The 21,502-nt window shown below is 40.2% G+C and overlaps 1 protein-coding gene and 1 long non-coding RNA gene across 20 annotated transcripts in view; one reads left to right on the top strand and one right to left on the bottom strand.

The window, feature by feature from the left end:
• KHDRBS3 (KH RNA binding domain containing, signal transduction associated 3) overlaps window positions 1-21,502 on the bottom strand; it is a 185,597-nt gene that overhangs the window by 39,892 nt on the left and 124,203 nt on the right. For 10 of the 18 annotated variants that reach the window (XR_005368760.1, XR_005368764.1, XR_005368767.1 and 7 more), the window contains exons 7-8: window positions 15,394-15,468; window positions 4,341-4,423 (exon numbers count right to left, since the gene is read on the bottom strand). Coding sequence is in view for 8 of the 18 variants with exons in the window: in XM_038555590.1 (XP_038411518.1) it covers window positions 4,341-4,423; window positions 15,394-15,468 (158 nt within the window). In the remaining 10 variants the exon portion in view is untranslated. The remainder of the gene's footprint in view (window positions 1-4,340; window positions 4,424-15,393; window positions 15,469-21,502) is intronic. The other 8 variants (XR_005368761.1, XR_005368769.1, XR_005368768.1 and 5 more) reach the window with 1 other exon arrangement.
• LOC102154211 lies at window positions 3,717-21,363 on the top strand. Of its 2 annotated transcripts, none has more exons than XR_005368772.1 (6): window positions 3,717-3,786; window positions 10,909-11,030; window positions 11,640-12,616; window positions 13,062-13,186; window positions 13,612-13,732; window positions 21,210-21,363. It is a non-coding gene; the product is annotated as an uncharacterized LOC102154211 (long non-coding RNA). The 2 variants fall into 2 exon arrangements; XR_005368771.1 differs by lacking the exon at window positions 21,210-21,363 and adding an exon at window positions 16,679-17,141.

Raw genomic sequence — 21,502 nt, 5'->3', positions numbered from 1 at the left:
TATCAGAAAGAAAACCATTTTTGATCTTATTACTGCAACTGTTTATATGTAACACATGCACTAGAGCATTAACAGATTATATTTATATACAACACAAAACATGGAAATAGAAATTTTAAAAGATGAATATGGGTTGACCCTCCCTAATTTTCTTTCTGCACCTGGTGAGTTGACTTGCTTACCCCAAGGGGTAAGGGGGTGCCTTAATCAGGAGATACTACACTGTGCTGCTGTGCCAGAGAGTGAGCCAGAGTCTTTAACTCTGCATTATCCAAGAGAGATTTGTAATTTGACATTCTCTAGTAGCCAAAGAAAGGAAGAAAGAAAGAAAGAAAGAAAGAAAGAAAGAAACAAAGAAAGAAAGAAAAAGAAAGGAAGGAAGGAAGGAAGGAAGAGAGAAAGAAAGAGAGAAAGAGAGAAAGAAAGAAAGAAAGAGGTAAAACTAATTTTAGTAATAGGGTTATTTTATATTCTTTATATCATGCTCAGTCTTGGACCCTGGTGTGTATCCTGCACGTCCGGCTCATCCCAATCTGCATGAGCCACATTTCAAGGTTCAACAGCCACATGAGCTAGTGGCTACCACGGTGGACAGTGCAGCTGAACCTCTGCTCATGCTCTTTCTTCCACACCATGATGTGTCAAAGAATATTTTCAGAATAGCTCTATACTCTCAAAGCAGACCAGGTAAAGAATTCTGCAGTAATACTGAACCTTACAACTATAGCACAGAATGGGCTTTCAAGTTCTGATTGAGAGAATTATTGAAGTACGAAATTAATTTTACAGAAACTGAAGTGTCAAAATCAAGGAATTGTAGATTACAGATCATTGAGTGCTACAAGGCATTATCTATTAGTGAATATTAAGGCTGCAGGCTCCTTGAGAGTGTGGCAGTTCAGCTATATGCTGAAAAGATCTAATGTAAAATGGGAAAAATAAGGCTCCTAATTTCATTAGTCCTGGTTTACAACATCAATACACAGCACAAATGAAATTTTAGGTTTGATTAAGGTAGTCCAAGTCTGATAAGGCAACCTTTCCAGTTCAGATGGAGGCCTAATTCCTATGGGCTTCTAAAGCATCACAAAGTATCAGATTTTTGAATACTGTATATGGGAAATACTAATAGGAATTCATTCCAGCCACTGAAATCAAAGCCACGACGAGACGAGAGTGGAGAGACAATGGGACAAAGGACAAAAAGAATGTGGGGCCAAGCTGAGTCTGGACCACTGCTCTGTCTTTTGAGTGTGGATGACCCACTTAACTTCTCTGAACCTGTATATAAGGGGATGACATGTTTAGACTTGAATTCTGCAACATTTCAGGGCATGTCAAGAGGGGAGACAGGATGAGAGCAGCAGGCACACAGTAAATGTACAACAGCTGAAGGTGGTGGTGGTGGTGATTTCCATGTTAATATTATCTGTTCCTAGAGAGAATTTGAAAGTTTGCTACCCTAACTGGTGTAGAGTGGATTTCTAATTCTGAGACACAGAGTGTTGTGTTTAAACCAGTGTTCTAATATGTGCATGTTATGGGCTGGATTGGGTCCCCCACTCAGAGCATATGTTGAAGCCCCACTTGCCTCCAGGACCTCCAAATGGGATTGTATTTGGAGACAGAGCCCTTAAAGAGGTGATTCAGTTAAAGTGAGGCTGCATGTGGGTCCTAATCCAATCTGACTGGCACCATCAGAAGAGAGGAAACGTAGACACATGTGGAGGTACCAGGGATGCACATGCACAGGGGAAGGACCACATGAGGCCACACAGAGGAGGTGCCATTCACAGGCCACAGGAAGAAGCCTCAGAAAACACCAAATCCACGAATACCTAGACTTTGGACTTCTACTAGCCTCTGTAACTGTGAGGAAATAAAATTCCGTTGCTTAAGCCACCTGGGCTGTGGTAATTTGTTACAGTAACTCTCGCAAACTCATACAGTGCACAGAACCATCTTTTCAGCCTGCCCCACAGTACAGCCACTTCCCTTGGGTTTACAGTGGACCGGCTGCTTCATGGCACCTGTGACGCTTGGTAGGGGTGAGTTAGGACATGTGCAGCCACAGACCTGGGTGCAAAGCCTGCTCCTCTGCTCATAAGTGGCGTGATCCTAGGCAAGTTCCCTAATTCTTATAAATCACAGTTTCCTTCTTCTGTGAAAAGACTGATGTTTATGTCACAGGTCATGAGGATTAAACGAATACTCAGCATACCTAACAAAGAGTGGCTTCTACATTTGTCAACGTGGGCAATTCTCATGTGATTCTCTGTCCTCCTTCAGGTGTGACGGGTTTCAACACTGAAAAGATCACTTCAAAGAAGGCAGACTGGCTGTCAGACAAGATGTCTCTTTAAGTGAGTCTTCCCTGACATTTAAAGGCCTTATAATGTACCAGCCTCTTAATTGGCCTCTGCCTCTCGGCTTACCACCTGCCTGTCCAGCCCCTCCACTGCCAAGAAATGACTCTGAATCCAAGCGGAAACGTAGCAGCCCTGGCCTGTAGCCCTTCCGGGCTCCGTAGTGCTCCTGCGTGCTGCCTGCAGCCCCGAGCCTCAGTGCCCCATAGGGACTGTGCCACCTCTCACCTTATCTCCCTCCCGTGCAGCACCCTTCCCAGCTCTACAGATGAAGTGCAGTTCCACCAGCACGGCCCGTACCCTGCCATTCCAGCTCTGTGAAATGCCCTTCCCTGTTCGTCCCCCTAGTGACTCCCACTCCCCTTTTGCTTTACTCAGTGAAATGTCCTCAGGATTCTCAGCCAGACTTTAGCACTGGCTTCTTCTGGAAATACTGAATTGTTCCTCAGACCTCTCAATGATAACATCACACTGCTTTTTGAGCGAATGTTTCCTTCTAGCCTATGAGTTTTTCAAAGAAAGGGTCTCTGTCTCAATAATCTTTGTATTCCAAACATCAAGCATGGAGCCCAACACAGGTGGACATTTAGTAGTGCAGGCTGAATAAATGATTGAAGGAGTGAATGCTTGTGATCTAGCATATTAATAATGGTACCAACCATCATTATTATTATCATGATCACAGCTTAAAGTGGAAAGGCTATAAGCTTTCTAAGTCTGAGCTCACATTCTGGATTGGTCATTGACTTCTCTGGGCCCTCATCTCATCAACTGTAAAATAGAGATACATTAACCCCTGCTGTTACCATTCAAATTAGACATGTGAGTAAAGGTTCCATGTGGGATTTCTGGCAAATACTTCATCCTGTGCTCTGGGTTCCTTTTCTTCATCTCCACAGGGGTAACAGTGCCACATGCCTGATAAAGTGGCCTGGACACTTACATGCGATACTGTATGTGAAGTCCTGGCTAGCACCAGCTAGTACCAGTCCTCATAGGGTGTCCCAAGACTGTCAAGGATACAAACACAATGTGCCAGGCTTCCATTCCGAAAGACCAATTGAGAGTCCAAGTCTGAAGGTTCTTAATTGTTACAAGTTATATGAGAAAAATTCTGACATGAGCCAAAAAGAACCGTGTCAATCTTGGTACTAGAACTGCATAATGGTAGCTACTGATTCAAAGTTGCCTGGCACCATATGAGTTCAGAGGTGAATTTATACTTCATCAAAACAACCATACAGTCCATATTTTTTATGCTTAATAAAGACAATATTTTGTTTTGTATATATGTCTTTGTCTTCCACTTAGAATTTTGAACATAAAGGAAGAGGTTTCTAGGCATTTAGGAAAACATTCTGAACAGGAATAAACACTGATTTCATATATCAGTGAACATCAAGGTATATTACCACAAGAGGTAACTATCAAGCTCTGTTTTGCCTCTGATAACACTTATTTCTGGGTAAACACCTCTTTAGAAAATGAATTGGAGCTAACTCATTATTCACAAATAGGAATTTGAAATTGTTAGAAAACAGGATCACTGCTGCTAAGAAACAGAAACCTTATCTGAATGCCAAACAAAACTTCTGGGGCTTTCCACCTCAGGCACTGACAATGTAGGATATTTACATATTGCTGATGTGATTTTGGGCCTTAGGACTTGGATGGCCACAGACTTTGTAGACACTGTTCCTCCTTAGAATATATTGAACACTAAGTTAAATTTTTAGGGTAAAAAAAAAATTCAATTTTATTTTTCAAGTCTCATTATTTTAATACTATGATAAATTTGGGGGGAATAATATGTACTAGTTGGTTAAGACAGAGAGTGCTTCTCCAATTAAAAAAACAAAAAACAATGCAAACCAAGTCACATTACCCTTGCTGCCTGGTTATCCCCATTTCCCAGAGTACACATATGTGGATGGGCAAAAGTGGTTAACAGGGTAATCAGAGATCAACTCTTACCTTTGGGCAGGGGTGCTATAGCTGTTATCATAGGAATCATAACTCTGTTCATCATAAGCAGTGCCATATCCATCATCATAGTCCTAAAGTAAAACAGGAGAAGTACAAAGAAAGGTCAGAAAAGTTTCTGGAAAAAAAGGACCACTCTTCTTTTACTGACTGTTTATTAATCCAGCTAACATTTAAATATATATCTAGGTATAGCGTAAAGAAAAATATAAAACTGATGTCAGTGAAAATGATGAGTAAGAACCTTCAAAATTTTCTCTACTACAGCAAAAAGAAACTGGCAAATATTGTCAGAATCAACATTTTCAAAACTCTGAAAATTAACAAAAGGTTTGCAGAGATCTAAAGAGCACTCATTTTTAAAAGCTTGTCTGAATCTTGGGTGAGCTCTGGGATGTTTTAATGAGTCCTTTTCCCACCCACCACTCCCAGCTCTGCAGGAGCCCTGACCACCAACAGCTGTAACCATAGTGGACCTCAGTAGGCTGGGAGCCACTGGAGGAAGCAGAGAAGGGTGGAGCTCTTTCAAAACCTCATTCTTAGAGGATTGCATTTGACGTGACTTGGAGCTCATTCAGTGCAAAAAGCCTTTTCCCTGGGGGTATTCAAAGAAAATAATCAGAGGCAATTATATAAGATTTCAGCTGCTTGAGGCAGTAGAGCAAACAACAGTCTAATCAAAAGCCAGTAAGAGAAGTGGGAGGATGAGATATCCATTTGCCCTTTAAATAGCTCTGACATACTCCTGGGAATCTAGAAGGCTGTGTGCCTGCACCGTACCAGGTAGATGCCCAGGGCAAACCTGGGAAGGCCTTGAACTCTCTCCTCAGGATGACCTGTAAGTACAACACAAGAAGGAAAGGCAAGGCCAAGGAAAGAGTTGTAAATCAACTGGCTGAGTCTTAATGACTTGTTCCAATATGATAAGGACTTAGTTTCCAGGCATTCAATAAAATCTCTGCCCAATCATTAGCTGACCACTAAGGTAAGAGGAGACACATGTCTGTGACAACACATAATAAACTTTACAATATTAGTTTGGAAAAGTCACTAAATATGAAAGAAAAACAAAAAATACTAGTAGGAAGGAGAATTTGACTTCTACAGTTGCTACATTAAATTAAATATCTCCAGTTAAAACAATTAAGTGATAGGGCAGCCCGGGTGGCTCAGCGGTTTAGCGCCACCTTCCACCCAGGGCCTGATCCTGGAGACCCAGGATCGAGTCCCACATCAGGCTCCCTGCATGGGGCCTGTTTCTCCCTCTGCTTGTGTCTCTGCCTCTCTCTCTCTCTGTCTCATGAATAAAAAAAAATTAAAAATTAAGTGATATACAAAGAAACATGAAATATGATTCATACACAAGAAAAAAGTAATCAACAGAAACTGTCCCCAAGGAAGCTGAGACACTGGACTTACTAAGCAAAGACTTTAAATCAATTATTTGAAATATATTCAAGAAACTAAAGGGATATTCTGTGTCTAAAGAACTAAAATATGAGAATAATGCCTCACCAAATAGAGAATATATAGAAGATAATAAAGAATCCAAATAAATTCTTGAGTTTTAAAGTATAATAACTGAAATGAAAAATACACCAGAGAGGTTTAACAGCAGATACAACTAGGCAGAAGAGAGAATAAGTGAACCTGAAGGTAGATCAATTGAGGTTATCCAGTTTGAGGAAGAAGATACAAAAGGAAAAATGATAAGGAAAAATGAATAGTGTCTCAGAGACCTGTGGGATACCATCAAACATGAACATACACATAATGAGATACCCAGAAGGAGAGGAAAGTAAGGAGAAAAAAAGATTAAATAGAGAAATAATGGCTAAAAAATTCCTAAATTTGATGAAAACCTTTAATCTCCACATCCAAGAAGCTTAACCAATTTCATGTAGGGTAAGCTCAAAGAGACCCACATGTACATACAACATCATCAAAATGTTGAAAGACAAAGAGAGGATCTTAAGGCAGCAAGAGAGTAGTGGCTCATCATGTGCAATAGATCCTCAGTAAGATCAAAAACTAATTTCTCAAGAAAAAACCATGGAGGCCAAAGACAATGAGATTCCACATTCCAAGTACTAAAAGAAAAAGACTGTCAACTAAGAATTGTATAACCAGCAAAATTATCCTTCAAAATGGAAAAATTAATATATCCTTGGGTAAACAAAACCGAGAATTCATCAGTAGCAGAAATGTTCTACACGAAATACTAAAAGGAGTCCTTGAGGTAAAGTGAAAGGTCATTAAAAAGTAACTTGAATCCGTGAAACATGAAAAAGTAAATAACACTGACACAGCTACTTAGGGAAATACAAAACTATAAATACGTTTTTGCTGTAATTCCTTTTTTCCCTTATTTGATTTAAAAAACAACTGCATGCAATTGTATGCTGATAGGCTTCACACAATGTATGAAGCTGCAACTTGCATGACAGTAACAACACAAAGATGGGCAGGTAAGAACAGAGCTAAAGAGGAACAAAGTTTTTGTGTACTATTAAAATTAAGTTGATATAAGTTATGAAAAAGACTGACCTAAGTTAAAAAGTAAATTGTAATCTGTATGGCAGACTAAGAAAATAATTAAAAAAAAAAAAAAAAAACAGGAAAAGAGAGGCGCCTGGATGGCTTAGTTGAGCATCCAAGTCTTGGTTTCAGCTCAAGTCAGGATTGCAGGGTTGTGAGGCTGAACCTGCATCAGGCTCTGCTTGAGATTTTCTCTCCCTCTCTTTTCCCCTGTACCCCTCACCCACTCATGCATATGTACTCTCTCTAAAATAAATAAATGAAATCTTAAAAAAAAAAAAAAAGAAAAAGAAATGACAATGGAGTTAAAGTGATGCAATAAAAAGTATCTAACAACAAAAGGAAATAGAAGGTACAAAAAAGACATAAGACACCATGGAAATATATATCCAAAGAGAACTACCATAGTTACATCAATATCAGACAAGACAGAGTTTAAGACAAAACTTATTACCAGAGTAAAAGCACATATAATGATTAAAAAAAGTCCATCAAGATGAAATTATAAAAATGTATGTATACATGTACACATACATAACAACAGACCTCAAAATACATGCAGCAAAAACTGACAGAATTACAGGAAGAAATAGACAATTCAAGAATAGTTGGGAACTTCAATATCACACTTCCAATAATAAAAAGAACACCTAAAAAAATTATTTAAAAACTAAAAAAAGAAACAGAAGATTTCAACAAAAGAAACCAATTATACCTAAGAGACACTCTACCCAGTAAGGTTGGAAAACACATCCTTCTCAATTATACATGGAACTTCCTCCTGGATAGATCATATATCTTCTCAATTCAAAATTTACTACAAAGCTAAGTAATCAAAACAGTAGAGATGCAGATCAACACAAGAGAACAGAAATAAACCCTTATGTTTATGGTTAATTCATTTCCAACAGGGCACCAAGACAATTTGGTGGTGAACAAAATAGTCTTTTCCATAGATGGTGTGGGAATAACTGGATACCCACATAAAAAAGAATGAAGCTTACACCATATACAAAAATTAATACAAAACGCATCATACATCTATGTATCCAAGCTAAAATTACACAACACTTCGAAGACAACACAGGTGTAAATCTTTGTGATTTTGGATTAGTCAGTAGTTTCTTAGATATACCAGCAAAAGCACAAACAGCCAAAGAAAATAAGGGCAAAATAGACTTCATCAAAATTAAAAACTTATGCATCAAAGTACATTATCAAGACAGTGAAAAGACTATCCATAGGATGGAAGAAAATATTTCCCAATCACATATGGTGATAATGGTCATATTCAGAATATATGAAGAGCTCTTACATCTCAACAACAAAAAACTCCAACAAGAGCAAAAGCCATCCTCCTGGTGCTACTGGAGATAGGCTTCAAACCAAGGACATTCTGCAGATGTAATAACAAGTGCACTACAGTTATTTTATTTTTTTAAAGATTTATTTATTCATGAGAGAGAGAGAGAGAGAGAGAGAAGCAGAGACACAGGCAGAGGGAGAAGCAGGTTCCATGCAGGGAGCCTGATGTGGGACTCAATACCATTTCTCCAGGATCATGCCCGGGCTGAAGGTGGCGCTAAAACACTGAGCCACTGGGGCTGCCCAACTACAGTTATTTTAAAAGCATTGTGGAATTCAAAAAGGTCCAAAGAAATGATCATTTTATAAGACTAAATTAAAGATATTGCAATGACATTTATGCCATGAAAGTATGAATCCTACCCTAAAACTGATTACCAAGTTTCTGGTGTTAGTCAATTACATAGTGACTTTGGATTGATTGGTATTTACTTAATATTTAAATGAGCCTAAATATAACACCTAGGTATTTTGAAACATTGGTATTACCAATGTTAATCAGTGTACTGATTAACACCAGATCTTAGTCAAGGGCTAAGATAACGGTTCTGAAGTTAGATGGGCTTCCATAATTTACTAACAATGATTTCATTAGTAAGGGTCATTCATATATCAGAATCTGTTTCTTTACTTGTGAATTGTGAATCCCTTAAGTTTTTTGAAGGGATGAGAAATTGTGTACACACACATATGTACACATTCCATAAAATGCCTGACATGTATTAAGAACTTTATGAAGGATAGCTCATATAACTATTATCCTAAAGCATTACCCACGAAGACATGGATTTCTAAAATAATACAACTAACAGATGAAGAATATCAGAAGCTACTGCCTGCAAGGGTATGAGCCAAATAACTAACTGGTTTTAAAGTGATTACCTTAGTTTGTTCTCTTTTACAAAGCATCTATGAAACATTAGACCTCGATTTATGTGGCTTAGGAAAACACAAATACCTAAATAGGAAGTTATATTATAATGATTTTCATTTTGTAAAGCAAATATCAATACCAAGAGATGGTACTGTTTCTGTAGGAAAAGGCTTATACATTTTGTACATGATCACCTAATTTTTTAAAAAATGTTCTTTCACAAAGGAGGAACTTAATATTTGTTGAAGAGCTACATGTCCAGTACTTTGAGCACAAGACAGAACAGCATATAAAAAGAATACTCAATAAATAGGGACAGAGGGAGAATAAAAGAATGTAAGAATACAATTAGCACACAGTATATAAACCCCAGTGTTCCTCCCAGTCACCACAGGCAGGTGACTAATGTGGTGATTTCCAATGACCAATGCAAGAAGGAGAAAGCTGTCGGATAGGATACATTCAAAACAACAATAAAATTGATGTGATTTGAATAATAAGTCCTATAATGCAGGTATTACCGATAATTCTGGTGAACTAATAAACTAAAAGAAGCTGGTGTTCCTAGTGGAAAGAATAATGTTAAGTTAAATTAAAAAAAAAATACAAACACAAAACACTTCCACTTGCCACCTACCCTGTTCCTGGCACTCTGTTAGACATGATGAATGGAAAAGGACCATCATCGTCTACTCTGGTGTGAGATGGCACAGGAGAGATGACAGATCATTAAAGAGATAATGGTAACGCGATATGGCAAATGCCATGGCAATGGTGAGCGCTGACGTGGCACAAACTTGCCCAAAGGGAAGCGGGAATGGAGAGGGAAGCCTCCCAGAAGTGCCAATGCTAGCACTTAGTTTCAAAAGCCGAGAAAAGCAAAAGCAGCTGTTGAAATGCATTAAAAATAAAAATCAGGCAGAATGAACAGCAGGTGCAAAACAGTAGAGGTACAGACATCTGAGCAGCCTTCCCATCCAGGGAAGCAAGCAGCTTGTTGTGGGTACACTGTAGGATGCAAGCGGAGGAGCAGAGAGTGAGGAGACTGAGTAAACTGAGTAATCCCATGAACCAGATCATGAACGGCCACGTTAAGGAGCATGGACTCAGATTCTGAATGACAAGATCCACCTCGTGGTTTCAAATTCTTCAATTTCAGAGAAGACCAAGGGTGAATCTGGAGGGCCAGACCTGCAACGAGGTCGTCCTGCTGCGCAGTGTGGCAATGCGGAGCTTGTGGTTCTTCAGTAATTTGTTAGGAGCCTGAAAAGAGTGTGGCTTCACCAAGTGGAGAAGTCTACTTCTAGGCCTAAAGAATCAAGATTGTAAATGAGTGGAACTTTCTTAAAGAACTAAAACGTTGGGCAGCCCTGGTGGCTCAGCGGTTTAGCGCCGCCTTCAGCCCGGGGTGTGATCCTGGAGACCAGGGATCGAGTCCCACGTTGGGCTCCCTGCGTGGAGCCTGCTTCTCCCTCTGCCTGTGTCTCTCTGCCTGTGTGTGTGTGTCTCTCTCTCTCTCTCTGTGCGCCTCTCATGAATAAATAAATAAAATCTTTAAAAAAAAGAAGAACTAAAACATTAAGTGCTATACTATTTTAACCCTACAGTTAGGTCATTCATTCCTTGTTCAATTATTCTGACAGATACGACAATGCTAGAAATTTACTTGAATTTTCAAATTGTTTAGGTCATTGAATTATTGACTTCCATATTCTTACACGGAAAATTTTAAAAGATTAAAATTGCAATTCTCACATAATTTCTTTCATGATGATTTCACAGGTGGCCTTGGCCATGGGGGCACACCTCCTCCCATTACAAAAATTGTCTGTTCGATGGACACTTGAAAAATACCAGGAAATGTGAAGAAGAGTGTGACAGGAGAGAAGGAGGAAAAGCTCAGTGTAGGTGCAAGTACATTTGTAAGTTTCTAGGAGGGAGTGGAGGGAATTCTTGTTGATCACTTGCTACTCTTTTGCAAGGCAGGAGAGGAGGTCATTGCAGACAACAACTGGGGGGTTTAATCAGAAAGGACTCAACATTAGTTTCCATGATGAAGGGCAGTGTAAGAGCCCCTCAACAGGAGGCTTCTTTGTTGGAGGACTGAGATCTGGGAATCAGCAGCTCTCTCTCACTCTCTCTCTTTTTTCTTCTTGAATGCTCTTAATGTTCCCAACTACTGGTTGCTTGTTTTCTTATGTATTTAATTTGATTTTGAGAAATTCCTCTTTGGATTTTTTTTTCCTGAGGCCAGAGCAGGAATTTTAATAGTGAATGCATTATTTGTTGTACGTTAACAAATAATTGAGTAGAATCATAAATCTAGTAGGGAGGAGATGTCACAGACTTAGTTCAATCACACAGCTAAGCAGAGAATCTACTCTAAAAAGCCTTCCAGAACCTGGGGTGGGGAACTCACTATGTCCCTGTTGGCAGTGCTCAGACATGTTGAACGATTTTCTTTACACTTGAAACCTTTGTGTAATTTCTCACATTTCTGTATTTTCTCCTAGAGAAAATTCTCCTTTGTGACACGGCCCAGTCAACATGTCAGCCTCATTTTTTTGACATGTGTCCTGAGCCTCAAGGGCAAAAATTATTTCCAGTCTACGGGCTGCTCCCGACAAGCCTCTGTGCTCGCCTCTCTGCCAGGGGAATATTTCACTGTAAGGCTCAAAGGACTCTCCTCTCCTCCTGTATCCTCCCAGTTCCATGAGACCAGAGTCTACCACATCCATGTGATGCCAACGATGGATCAGATATACACATCTCCATTACTGCATGGAAATGACTCTTGGCCTCTCCCACCACCACAAACACAGATTGTGTCTTGTTTATTGTTTCACACAGAATAAGAACAGTGCCTGGGGTATAGGAAGCGCTGCTCGATACATGGATGCTCACTCCACTGCTGGACTGAGTGTCTGCAGAGGAAAAAGCATGCCAGATCCACCCCCACCTGGTCCTGTCTCCTGCCCTGAGCATACCTTTGCATGTCAGTGCATTCCCCAGAGCCATGCCTCAGGTGACCCAAAGTGAAGAAAGTGGGCATTATGAATTGTTTGCTCTAAGAACCTAATGGATTTCCTCTGGAAGATGCTTAGGAGAGCTCCCTAACATTATTAAAATGCAGTGCAAAAAGATGTTTTATCTCCTTTGCTGCACTTTTAAAATAGGGTCCTGTACCTGTGAGTAGGGCAGTACAGATGATACACATCCCTAATAAAATGCTAAGAAACCACGAGTCTACACAAAGCTCTGAAGGCACCCTCGTCTGGGTAGAATCAGTGCTTCTCGCTTTCCCACCCCACTACCATTCCACCTGGCAGCAAATCTTTAGTTACCTCCTTGTAATCTCTGCATTCCCATGGTGGCTGTGCTACAATCATCCAGAAGTTCTCAGCTGGACTAGTACAATACTCTAACTCATCTCCCTGGAAGTGCTGGTGCTCCCTTATCTAAACCTTCCTCCACAATTATCCACTAAAATGTGAGTTGGAACCTGTTGCTTCCCTGTTTATAAACCTCCACTACCCACTGCTCCTGTTCCTACAAAATAAAGCCATGTGAGATTCTTAACTCTGGGAAACATACTGAGGGTGGCTGGAGGGGAGAGGGGTGGGGGGATGGGGTAGCTAGGTGACGGGCATTAAGGAGGGCACGGGATGTGATGAGCACCTGGGGTTATATGCAGCTGATGAATTACCAAACTCTACATCTGAAACTAAAATGTACTATATGTTGGCTAATTGAATTTAAATAAGTAAAAACAAATAAAGCACATATTGCCAAACCTCTCGCGGGCCTGCCTCAGCATCCCACCCAGACACCGTGCAGGGGAAGCTGTAGCACCTCGCTGCAGACCCTCGAGAAGCTTCACCGTTTCATGCTATAAATTCTCTGTACCTGCTGTTCCCTCTGATACCACCTTTTAGGTTTTCCACCAGAAGACCTCAGGCTGAAATTTCACTCCCTCATTTGTGCTTCCATGATACCTGATGACCTGCCTATACAAGAGACCTGGCATTACCCTCCTGCCTCCCATCTCACCCTTGAGTCGGTAAGGTCCTCAGGGGAAGGCCCTGGCCTTGCCTGTTTTTTTGTACGTATGCTCAACGGCTGGCACATCGGAGGCTCACAGTGACCTTGCTGAATGAACAAATGACAACAAGAACTAAGTACAGACCAAGTGGCAGGAAATACAGCAAAGCTTCTTTAAGATGAATGCAAATTGAGGAGATACTATAGGATCAGATGTAATATTTATTAAAATACTATAAATGTTGCTACTAAGACCTCACCTAAATTCTTCTGTCAAACATTACCAACGTTGCCTGTCCTCAGCAAAAAATTCTCTTTTAAAATTCTGTATTCTGTCTCTTAGACTCAGAATATTATGAACAACAGTGAACAAACAAAGACAGGAAATAAATGTGTACTGATATAAATTCTTGCCTCAGTAACAAAGACTTACTTATTCAACAGGCTACACCTCGGAGTTTTTATCTTTGACAGTGAAGTTGTCTATGTGGAATTTAAATGAGAGGGTGATTTGGACACTTGGTAGACTCTACAGCTACAGAAAGAGAAACATGTTCTCACACAGGTACAGTGTTCATTTGCCATTCCCGACCTATAAAACTCCAACTGACACATGGCCAAATACCAAAGAAATCTTGCTTTGAAAAGAAGAGATTTTCCAGGATAAAGGAAATAGCATGACCTATTTTTAATTCTATTTCTGTCATAAGTAAAATCAAGCATAACATTTGAGCTGGGAAAAGCCATTTTAAACAGAAGAATTTACAAAAGACAGTTATTTTAAAAATAATGTATCAGTTTTAAGTCCTTTTAAAAGGAAACAATTACCCTCTATAACATCTCACTTTAATTATGGTGATATTTGGTCATTTTGAAATACAAAAAGTTTCCATTTATAATATAACACTAAAATTTATTAAAATCTATAGTCTTGGGGTGTCTGGTGGTTTAGTCTATTAAGGGTCAGGTCATGATCTCAGGGTCCTGGGACTGAGCCTTCATCTGCTCTCTGCTCACAGGGAGTCTGCTTCTCCTTCCCCTGAAGCCCCTCCCCCTACTCATGCTAGCAGGCTCGCTCTCACTAATAAATAATATCTTTTTAAAAAGTCTATACTCTTATAATGATTATTTTGAGTTTATAAAACAAACATTAAGCTAAAAACAGTCTTTTGAGAAATATATTTTCCCTCGGTTTTAAATAATATCCTTGTCAAGTATCACCAATGACCATGAATATATCATATAACCAAGTTGTTTTATAATTAAGGATAAAAATCACAATATTAATAATAATTCTAAATAAGAACATTTTCCATAATCATTTAAATAAAATATTAATTAGACAATTAAATCACATCCCTAGGTGTTTGTTTATAAGCTATAAGGAATGTATTAGGCAGCTTCTAGACTCCTACAAATTCTTTCTATCAGTCTTTGGAGTCTGAGGCCTGTGTTCAAATTCCAGCTCTGCTTCTTACTAGCTGTGTGGCTTTGGGAAAATCAACCTAACCTCCTCAAAGCTCAATTTTATAATTTGCCAAATGGGAAGCATAATCCATAAATCATCAATGGTTGTGTATGGATTAACCAAAAAGTATGTATGAAAGCTGCTTGACACAACACCTGCCCAATAAAGGGGGATTTATTTAAAGATCTATCCCTTTTAACACTCTCAAATTATTAGGCCAGAGAAATATCAGAGCTATCCAGGTATTTGTCTTTTATAAAATGTGATACATTCTTAAAACTGTCTAAAATTGCAAGGTCCGCATGTCCATTCAGCCACTGCTAGTACGAACTGCCGTGGTTTCGTGGTTTCGGATGAAAAAGTGGCTGCCCCCATCAGCTGTGATTCTATCCACAAGTGAACACAGCTTGTGAAACACAGTCATGTCAGTTATTCACAGAATGACTTCTCTCCTCTCAGTTCGTACCTGAGACAGAATTAGATTCGTTTGAATCTGACAAGGTGCTCAGAAATACAATAAACAAAAATCAGATAACAAAGGGGTTAACCCAGAAATTTCACAAACAAGAGAAGGAAAAACTGTATACAGAAAATTAAAGAAAACCAAATTCAACCAGAAATCCCATGAAGATGGAAGAAAGGGATTCGAATTACTAAATTGTATTCAGGTCACATTATGCACATCATGCGAAAGATTTTTACATCAATTTTTCCAATTTCCAAAGGAGGTGGGCATTTGTTGAATGCCTACTACTTGCCAGGCACTGCTCTAAGCACTGGGGATATTGTCCTGAACAACCAAACCACATCCTTCTTCCCGTGAGGCTGACATTCTGTTGGGAAAGCAGACAGAGAAAACCAAGCATCACAAAGACAGTACCACATGAACACAGAAGAGGTGGGGAGGCAGCGGAGAAGCCTTAAGCAAGGACTCTACATACAAAAGTGAATGAAGGGAGAAGAAATGGGTAGGAAATATCAGAAAGGGAGACAGAACATAAAGACTCCTAACTCTGGGAAACGAACTAGGGGTGGTGGAAGGGGAGGAGGGCGGGGGGTAGGGGTGAATGGGTGACGGGCACTGAGGGGGGCACTTGACGGGATGAGCACTGGGTGTTATTCTGTATGTTGGCAAATTGAACACCAATAAAAAATAAATTTATTATTAAAAAAATGAAAATAAAAAAATAAAAGAAAAAGAAAACAAAAACAAAAAGTGAATGAAGGAGCCATTTATGCAGATTTGTTTAAGGGGAAGGGGGATATTTCAGGCAGAAGGAGCAGCAAGCACAAAGGTCCTGAGGTAGAGACAGCAAGATGGAGTGGAGTGAGCCAGAGGGAGGACAGGTGCCAGGTCATCTGGGGCCTGCCAGGCTTGAAGTGAAAGAAGTGGTCCCTAGAAAATTCAGTGCCTCATGAAAGTTTCTGTATTGTCTAGGATTTGTCTTCCTGCTTCATTTAACTTGACTGCGACACTGTTTCTTCCTTCATCGGCATCTAATCTGCTGAAAACCATTTACTCAGTTCTTTTTTGTATTTTATAGTTCTATTTTGTATTTTATCTGTTTTCTGTATTTCTATATTTCCTATTTTCCTATATTTTCTATATTTCCTAGTTCTCTGCTTGAACTCATCTTTTAGTTTCGGATCATAAAGAACATATAAAGTTTGTATCTGCTATTTGAATCTACTGTCTCTAGTTTTTTCTTAGTTTTTTCTTATGGTGGCTTCAACTTGTACTTACATATGAAAAATTACAGAAAGAATTTAAAGCCTACACTGAGTTATTTCTCCAGAGAGAATCTATATTTGCTTTGGGTGGGAGGCTAGGACAATGAGCAACTCCAGCTTAGCCTTGGCCCACGAGGGACAGGGACTTCCTGGGTGAGTGCTTTTCTGAGCTCCAATGCAAAGCCTAGGGGGGTTATCAACCCTCTGCAACCAAATCTGGGAGCTTTAAACTTCACCTTTTTTTTTTTTTTTTAACTTTTCCAAACTCCAGATTTTTTTAATGCTCAACTACCTTCTCTGCTATTTCTTCAGGAACTGGCAAAAGCCCTCACAGGGTTCCACCAGAGAATGAAGCCCGATGCCCTACGGCACCCCCTCTGTACAAAGTGAATTCACTTCTCTCCTAAGCATCTACAAAGGCGGTACTTTCATAGCATCACATTTTCTATATTCCATGAATCAGATGAGGAAGCCCAGTTGAGGAAGGCTGCCCCAAGGGAAAAACCAGTGAGAAATGCTGAGCTTAACCTCTTTGGCTCCCCTTTTCTTTAAGATGCTGGACAGTATTTGTTTTGTTTTGGTTGTGCTTTGTTACCTCTTACACTTTCAAATATGTTTTCTTGGGACGCCTGGGTGGCTCAGTCAGTGAAGCGCCTGCCTTCAGCTCAGGTCATGATCCCGGGGTCCCGGGGTCGAGCCCCACAGTGGACTCCCTGCCCAATGAGGAGTCTGCTTCACCCTCTGCCTCTGCCCCTCCCCCATCATGCCTGCTCCTGCACTCTCTCTCTCAAATAAATACATAAAATAAAAATCTTTTTTTTTTTAAAGATGTTTTCTTTGTTGTTTTTGTTTCACCTCTCCTAGTTGCTCTCTGCTCGAAGATGTGGGGCAGATTCTCATCAATGGAGTCTCCCTGAGAACAGGGGCTTCACCTGTCTTTTCTGCTACCCTTGTCCTCCAGTCCCTGGCAGGAAGGAAGCATTCAATAAGTCCTTTCTGGATGAATGGATGAATAATGAATGATCAACAGTTATGGATTCATTCGGTCACTCTTCCCATGAGAAGACGGCCCCTCAGTGAATGACAGCAGGAGGGAGGCACCAAGTGACTCTGTGTCACCAGGAAGAAGGGACCCCTGCCCCACAAAAACGCACACCAGACACACAGTGCACAGGTTTCTCTACAAGTAAAACATAAGCCCAGATTATCAGAGTTATACTGTTAAGACTAAGATTACTCCTTGCTTAGCTTTTAGACTAAGAAAGCTTCAGATCATCACCTGGTCTAAGGGCAGGCATGCTCGCAGGAAGATGGGACTGTTCTGTGAGAAACAAGAGTATCGGGTCTGTCTAGTATGGCCTTCTTCATAAATAAACTGGCCATATTTCAAAACCCTTTATCCAAGTACAAAAGAAGGCACAAAATGGTACAGCCCTGAGTGTGCTGCTCAGCAAATGTTCACCAAGTAAGCAGAGCTATGTAACCAGTGCTCAGATCAAGCTCCAGAACACCCCCACACACACACATTGGAGGCATCCCTGGGACCTGTCCTCAGCTACTACCACCCCCCAGAAATAACCACTATCCTCACTCTCAACACCATCAACTTGCTGTTGAGCTTCACATAAATGGAATCAGGGTAACCACTACTCTGTGCCAGCACAGTGCTTGTGCAATCTGTCCATCTTGTCCTGTGTAGCAACAGCTGGTTCCCTTTTGCTGCCTGAAAGCACTGGTCTGTATCTTCATATTGCAACTTGTTTATCCACCCCTGTTTTGATGGATATTTTGCTTTTTTTCTAGTTTTTGCCCACTTGGCTCTCATACCAGTCTTGTGATGCACCTATGTATGCTCCTCTGTTGAGCAGTTCCCAGGAGTAGCATTACTGGGCCTTTGGGAAGCATGTGTTCAGTTTTAACAGGGGGTATCAAGTATTTTTCTGAAGTCATTCTATCAGTCTGTGTTCCAACAGCAGCAGATGAGAATTCCTATTGTACCCCATTCTAGTTAAAACTGGAAATTATCTTTTTAATTTTAACTGTTTTCATGGGTGTGGACAGTCCTGGATATTTGCTCTTCATATAAAGTAATCCCCACTTGGCCAAGATTTAGCTCTCTGTGCTTGTAGTTGCCTACAGTCCACCACAGCCCAGAAGCAGATGGCCTTCCTGGTGACCCCTTGTCAGAAGGTCAACGGTAGCTTAACTGCTACGCCACATGCCGGCATCATTCCCCTCACTCCATCTGGTCACATGGACCTTCCATCACCTCACATCCTCACAAGAAGAAGGGTGAACACAGCACAGTAAGATATTTTGAGATAAAGAATGACCACATTCACATAAATTTTATTATAATACATCGCAATAACTGTTCTATTTTCTTATTGTTGTTGCTAACCTCTTCCTGTGCCTCATTCCTACATTAAACTTTATCATGAGTATGTGTGTATAGGAAAAACACATAGTGACTATATTGTTGAGCACTACCTGAGGTTTCAGGCATGCCCTGGAGGTTCTGGAACAGATCTGCTCAGACAAAGAGGGGCTACTGTATTAATGTCTAGGGCTCATTTTACAAGGGTCTGCCATGAGAGACAAAGCTACTCGGTAAACTGAAGAATTAGATTTCTGAGCCAAAACCAAAATTACTTATATACCACTTTTTACATGTCAGGCAGTATTTTAAATACTTTCTTTTTTTTTTTTTTTTAAGATTTAGTTATTTGAAAGAGAGTGTGTGAGTGGGGAGAGGGGCAGGGGGGAAGAGAGAGACTCCTCAAGCAGGCTCCCTGCTGAGCATGGAGCCCTCAACTTGGTGGTGGTAGGGGTGGGGGTGGGGGGCTTGATCCAGGCTCCATCCTACAACCTGAAGAACATGACCTGAGGCGAAACCAAGAGCCAGGTGTTTAACCAACTGAGCCACCCAGGCACCCCTAAATACTTTCCGTATGTTAATTTGTTTAATCTTCATAACACTATGTGTTAAATAAGTACTAATATCTCCATTTAAGAATTGAGGACTGAGGCATAAAGCAGATAAGCAATTCACCCAAAATTACACAGCAATTAAAGACACAGCAAAGATCTGAATCTAGTCAGTCTGATTCCTCCCTTTGCTTGTAACTATGGTGATAAATATATTGCTTATCCCCTAAAAAACAGAGGGTCAAACCCTATCCTGTAATCAACTCCCCAGGAGACAGACAATGCCGGTCTTGGAGGACATATCTGGATGGCCAGCTGGCCTTCCTCTTGTGTTACCCAATCTGACAATGTGGTTTTATTTTAAACTGCTTTAGCCCTGAAATATCTTTCAAGGTTCCACATCCTCTTACATACCTTACACTCTGCTAACTAGAAAAGCAAAAGCATAAAGATGATAATGAACCTTGTCAATACAACAGTAGTGTCACACCTCTAAGGGCTATGCCCACATACGCCAGCCCCTCCCAGAGGTCTATGCCTGTGAAGAGCAGCATGTTGGGACCTCAGGGAAAGCCTTCCAGCTCTTCCTGCCTAAGCTGCTAGCACCTTTCCCTGCTTGGTTTGCTGTCTCCTCTAGGTCTTTCCACATTGTGTCAAGCAGCTAATCTTCCTTCATTGATCCTCCTGAAATATTCTGTGTGTAAGTCAATTACAGGTGTTCTTATGCTAAATTGTGTTTTTTTTTCTGTATCAAGAAATCAAATATTAATTACTTACTATATGCTAGGCCCTGTGGATAAAAAGGCATGGTACCTTTTACCAATAACTTAAAATGTAAGGGAAATAATTCTATAAATAAAGGGAGTGACCACACTCTTCTAAGAAAAGTATCTTAAGTAGGGTGTATATTCATGGATCCAACAGAGAACAACCACCTGAAACAGACAGGTCATTATGGAAGGATTCAAAGTGAGGATGATAGCAGTGTTTCTTCCTAGACCCTGATCTGCTTGATGGCAAGGACTGAGCTCCAAGAACACTAGTTAATGTCCAAGGAGATAAAACTAAGATGGCAGGTTCTTGTAGGGGATCCACTAGAGGGCTATTCCAATGGTTCTCAAGTCCTCTCCCTGCCTCAGCCTTATTTCACCTGAGGGACATGACACCTCTATCACGGTAGCTCAGACACAACCGTCATCGCTCACTCCCTGCAACGGGCAAGCCTCATTACAGAAACAATGTTCTAGGGCATGTTCTCCATGTCCTAGAGACAACACTGTCATTCCATAGGGCTCCATGCTCTTAAACAAAACACTTTTCTGGTTGTTCTGTTTAAAGTACAGAGAAGAAAAAACAACCTCTAAATACATAAATTTAAAACCTGAAATCATTTCTTAAAGTTCTACGTTTCCAAAATAGGTCAACCTTTCAAGCAATTTAGGAAAGAGATCAACTTGTGACAGTCCTGATAGACATTTCAAGTAAATTGCATGTGGCTCTTATTCTTGCTTCTAGTAAAATGGATGTAAAAAATTATAGAACCTTCATCTTTTTATCTAAAATAAAAAGGTGTCCCTAGGCTTTTCAATTCCCATTTAAAATGCATTTTCATAAATAACCTTTTTACAATCTGTACTCTGTTTTAATTAAATTTCTCACTATGGAAAACAAGATAATTGAAACAATTTAGAGATTAGTTAACTGTCAAAAAAATTATGCCAGTAGTCACTGCATTGGGAAAATTTGCCATCGGTACAACCCCCTTCTGTAATTAAAGTCCCCAAATTCACTATATAATCAAAACCAGGTGAGCTCACAAAAGAAAGAGGATCATGACTTCACTGAGTCTTCTAAACAAAATCTACATTATAGAATTACATGTACATTTACGAAATATATTTGGATTTCCCTAAAGGCCTTCATGGATGTTTCCAGTCACTGAAAATTTGGAAGAGTTGGTTCTTCTGGCAAAGGAGTCAACGGCAGTCCCTGTAGGGGCATGTTTTGGAGGAGGACACTGAGAACAGGAGGAGCAGTGTTGTTCTTAAAGCACATTTCATCTTCCACAGAGAAGGAGCCATGGTGCCGGAGAAGAGACAGGAGAGGCCTGTCTGCTTGTGAAACCCAAGGTTTAGATTTCCGCTCCCATTCAAAACTGGCTGTGACTTTTTATTTTTTCTAAAGATTTTATTTATTCATTCATGAGAG

Source organism: Canis lupus, chromosome 13 (genome assembly GCF_011100685.1).
Source record: "Canis lupus familiaris isolate Mischka breed German Shepherd chromosome 13, alternate assembly UU_Cfam_GSD_1.0, whole genome shotgun sequence".
NCBI lineage: Eukaryota > Metazoa > Chordata > Mammalia > Carnivora > Canidae > Canis > Canis lupus.
Note: the sequence above shows the minus strand (reverse complement) of the source record. Positions and strands in the feature narration are given on the sequence as shown.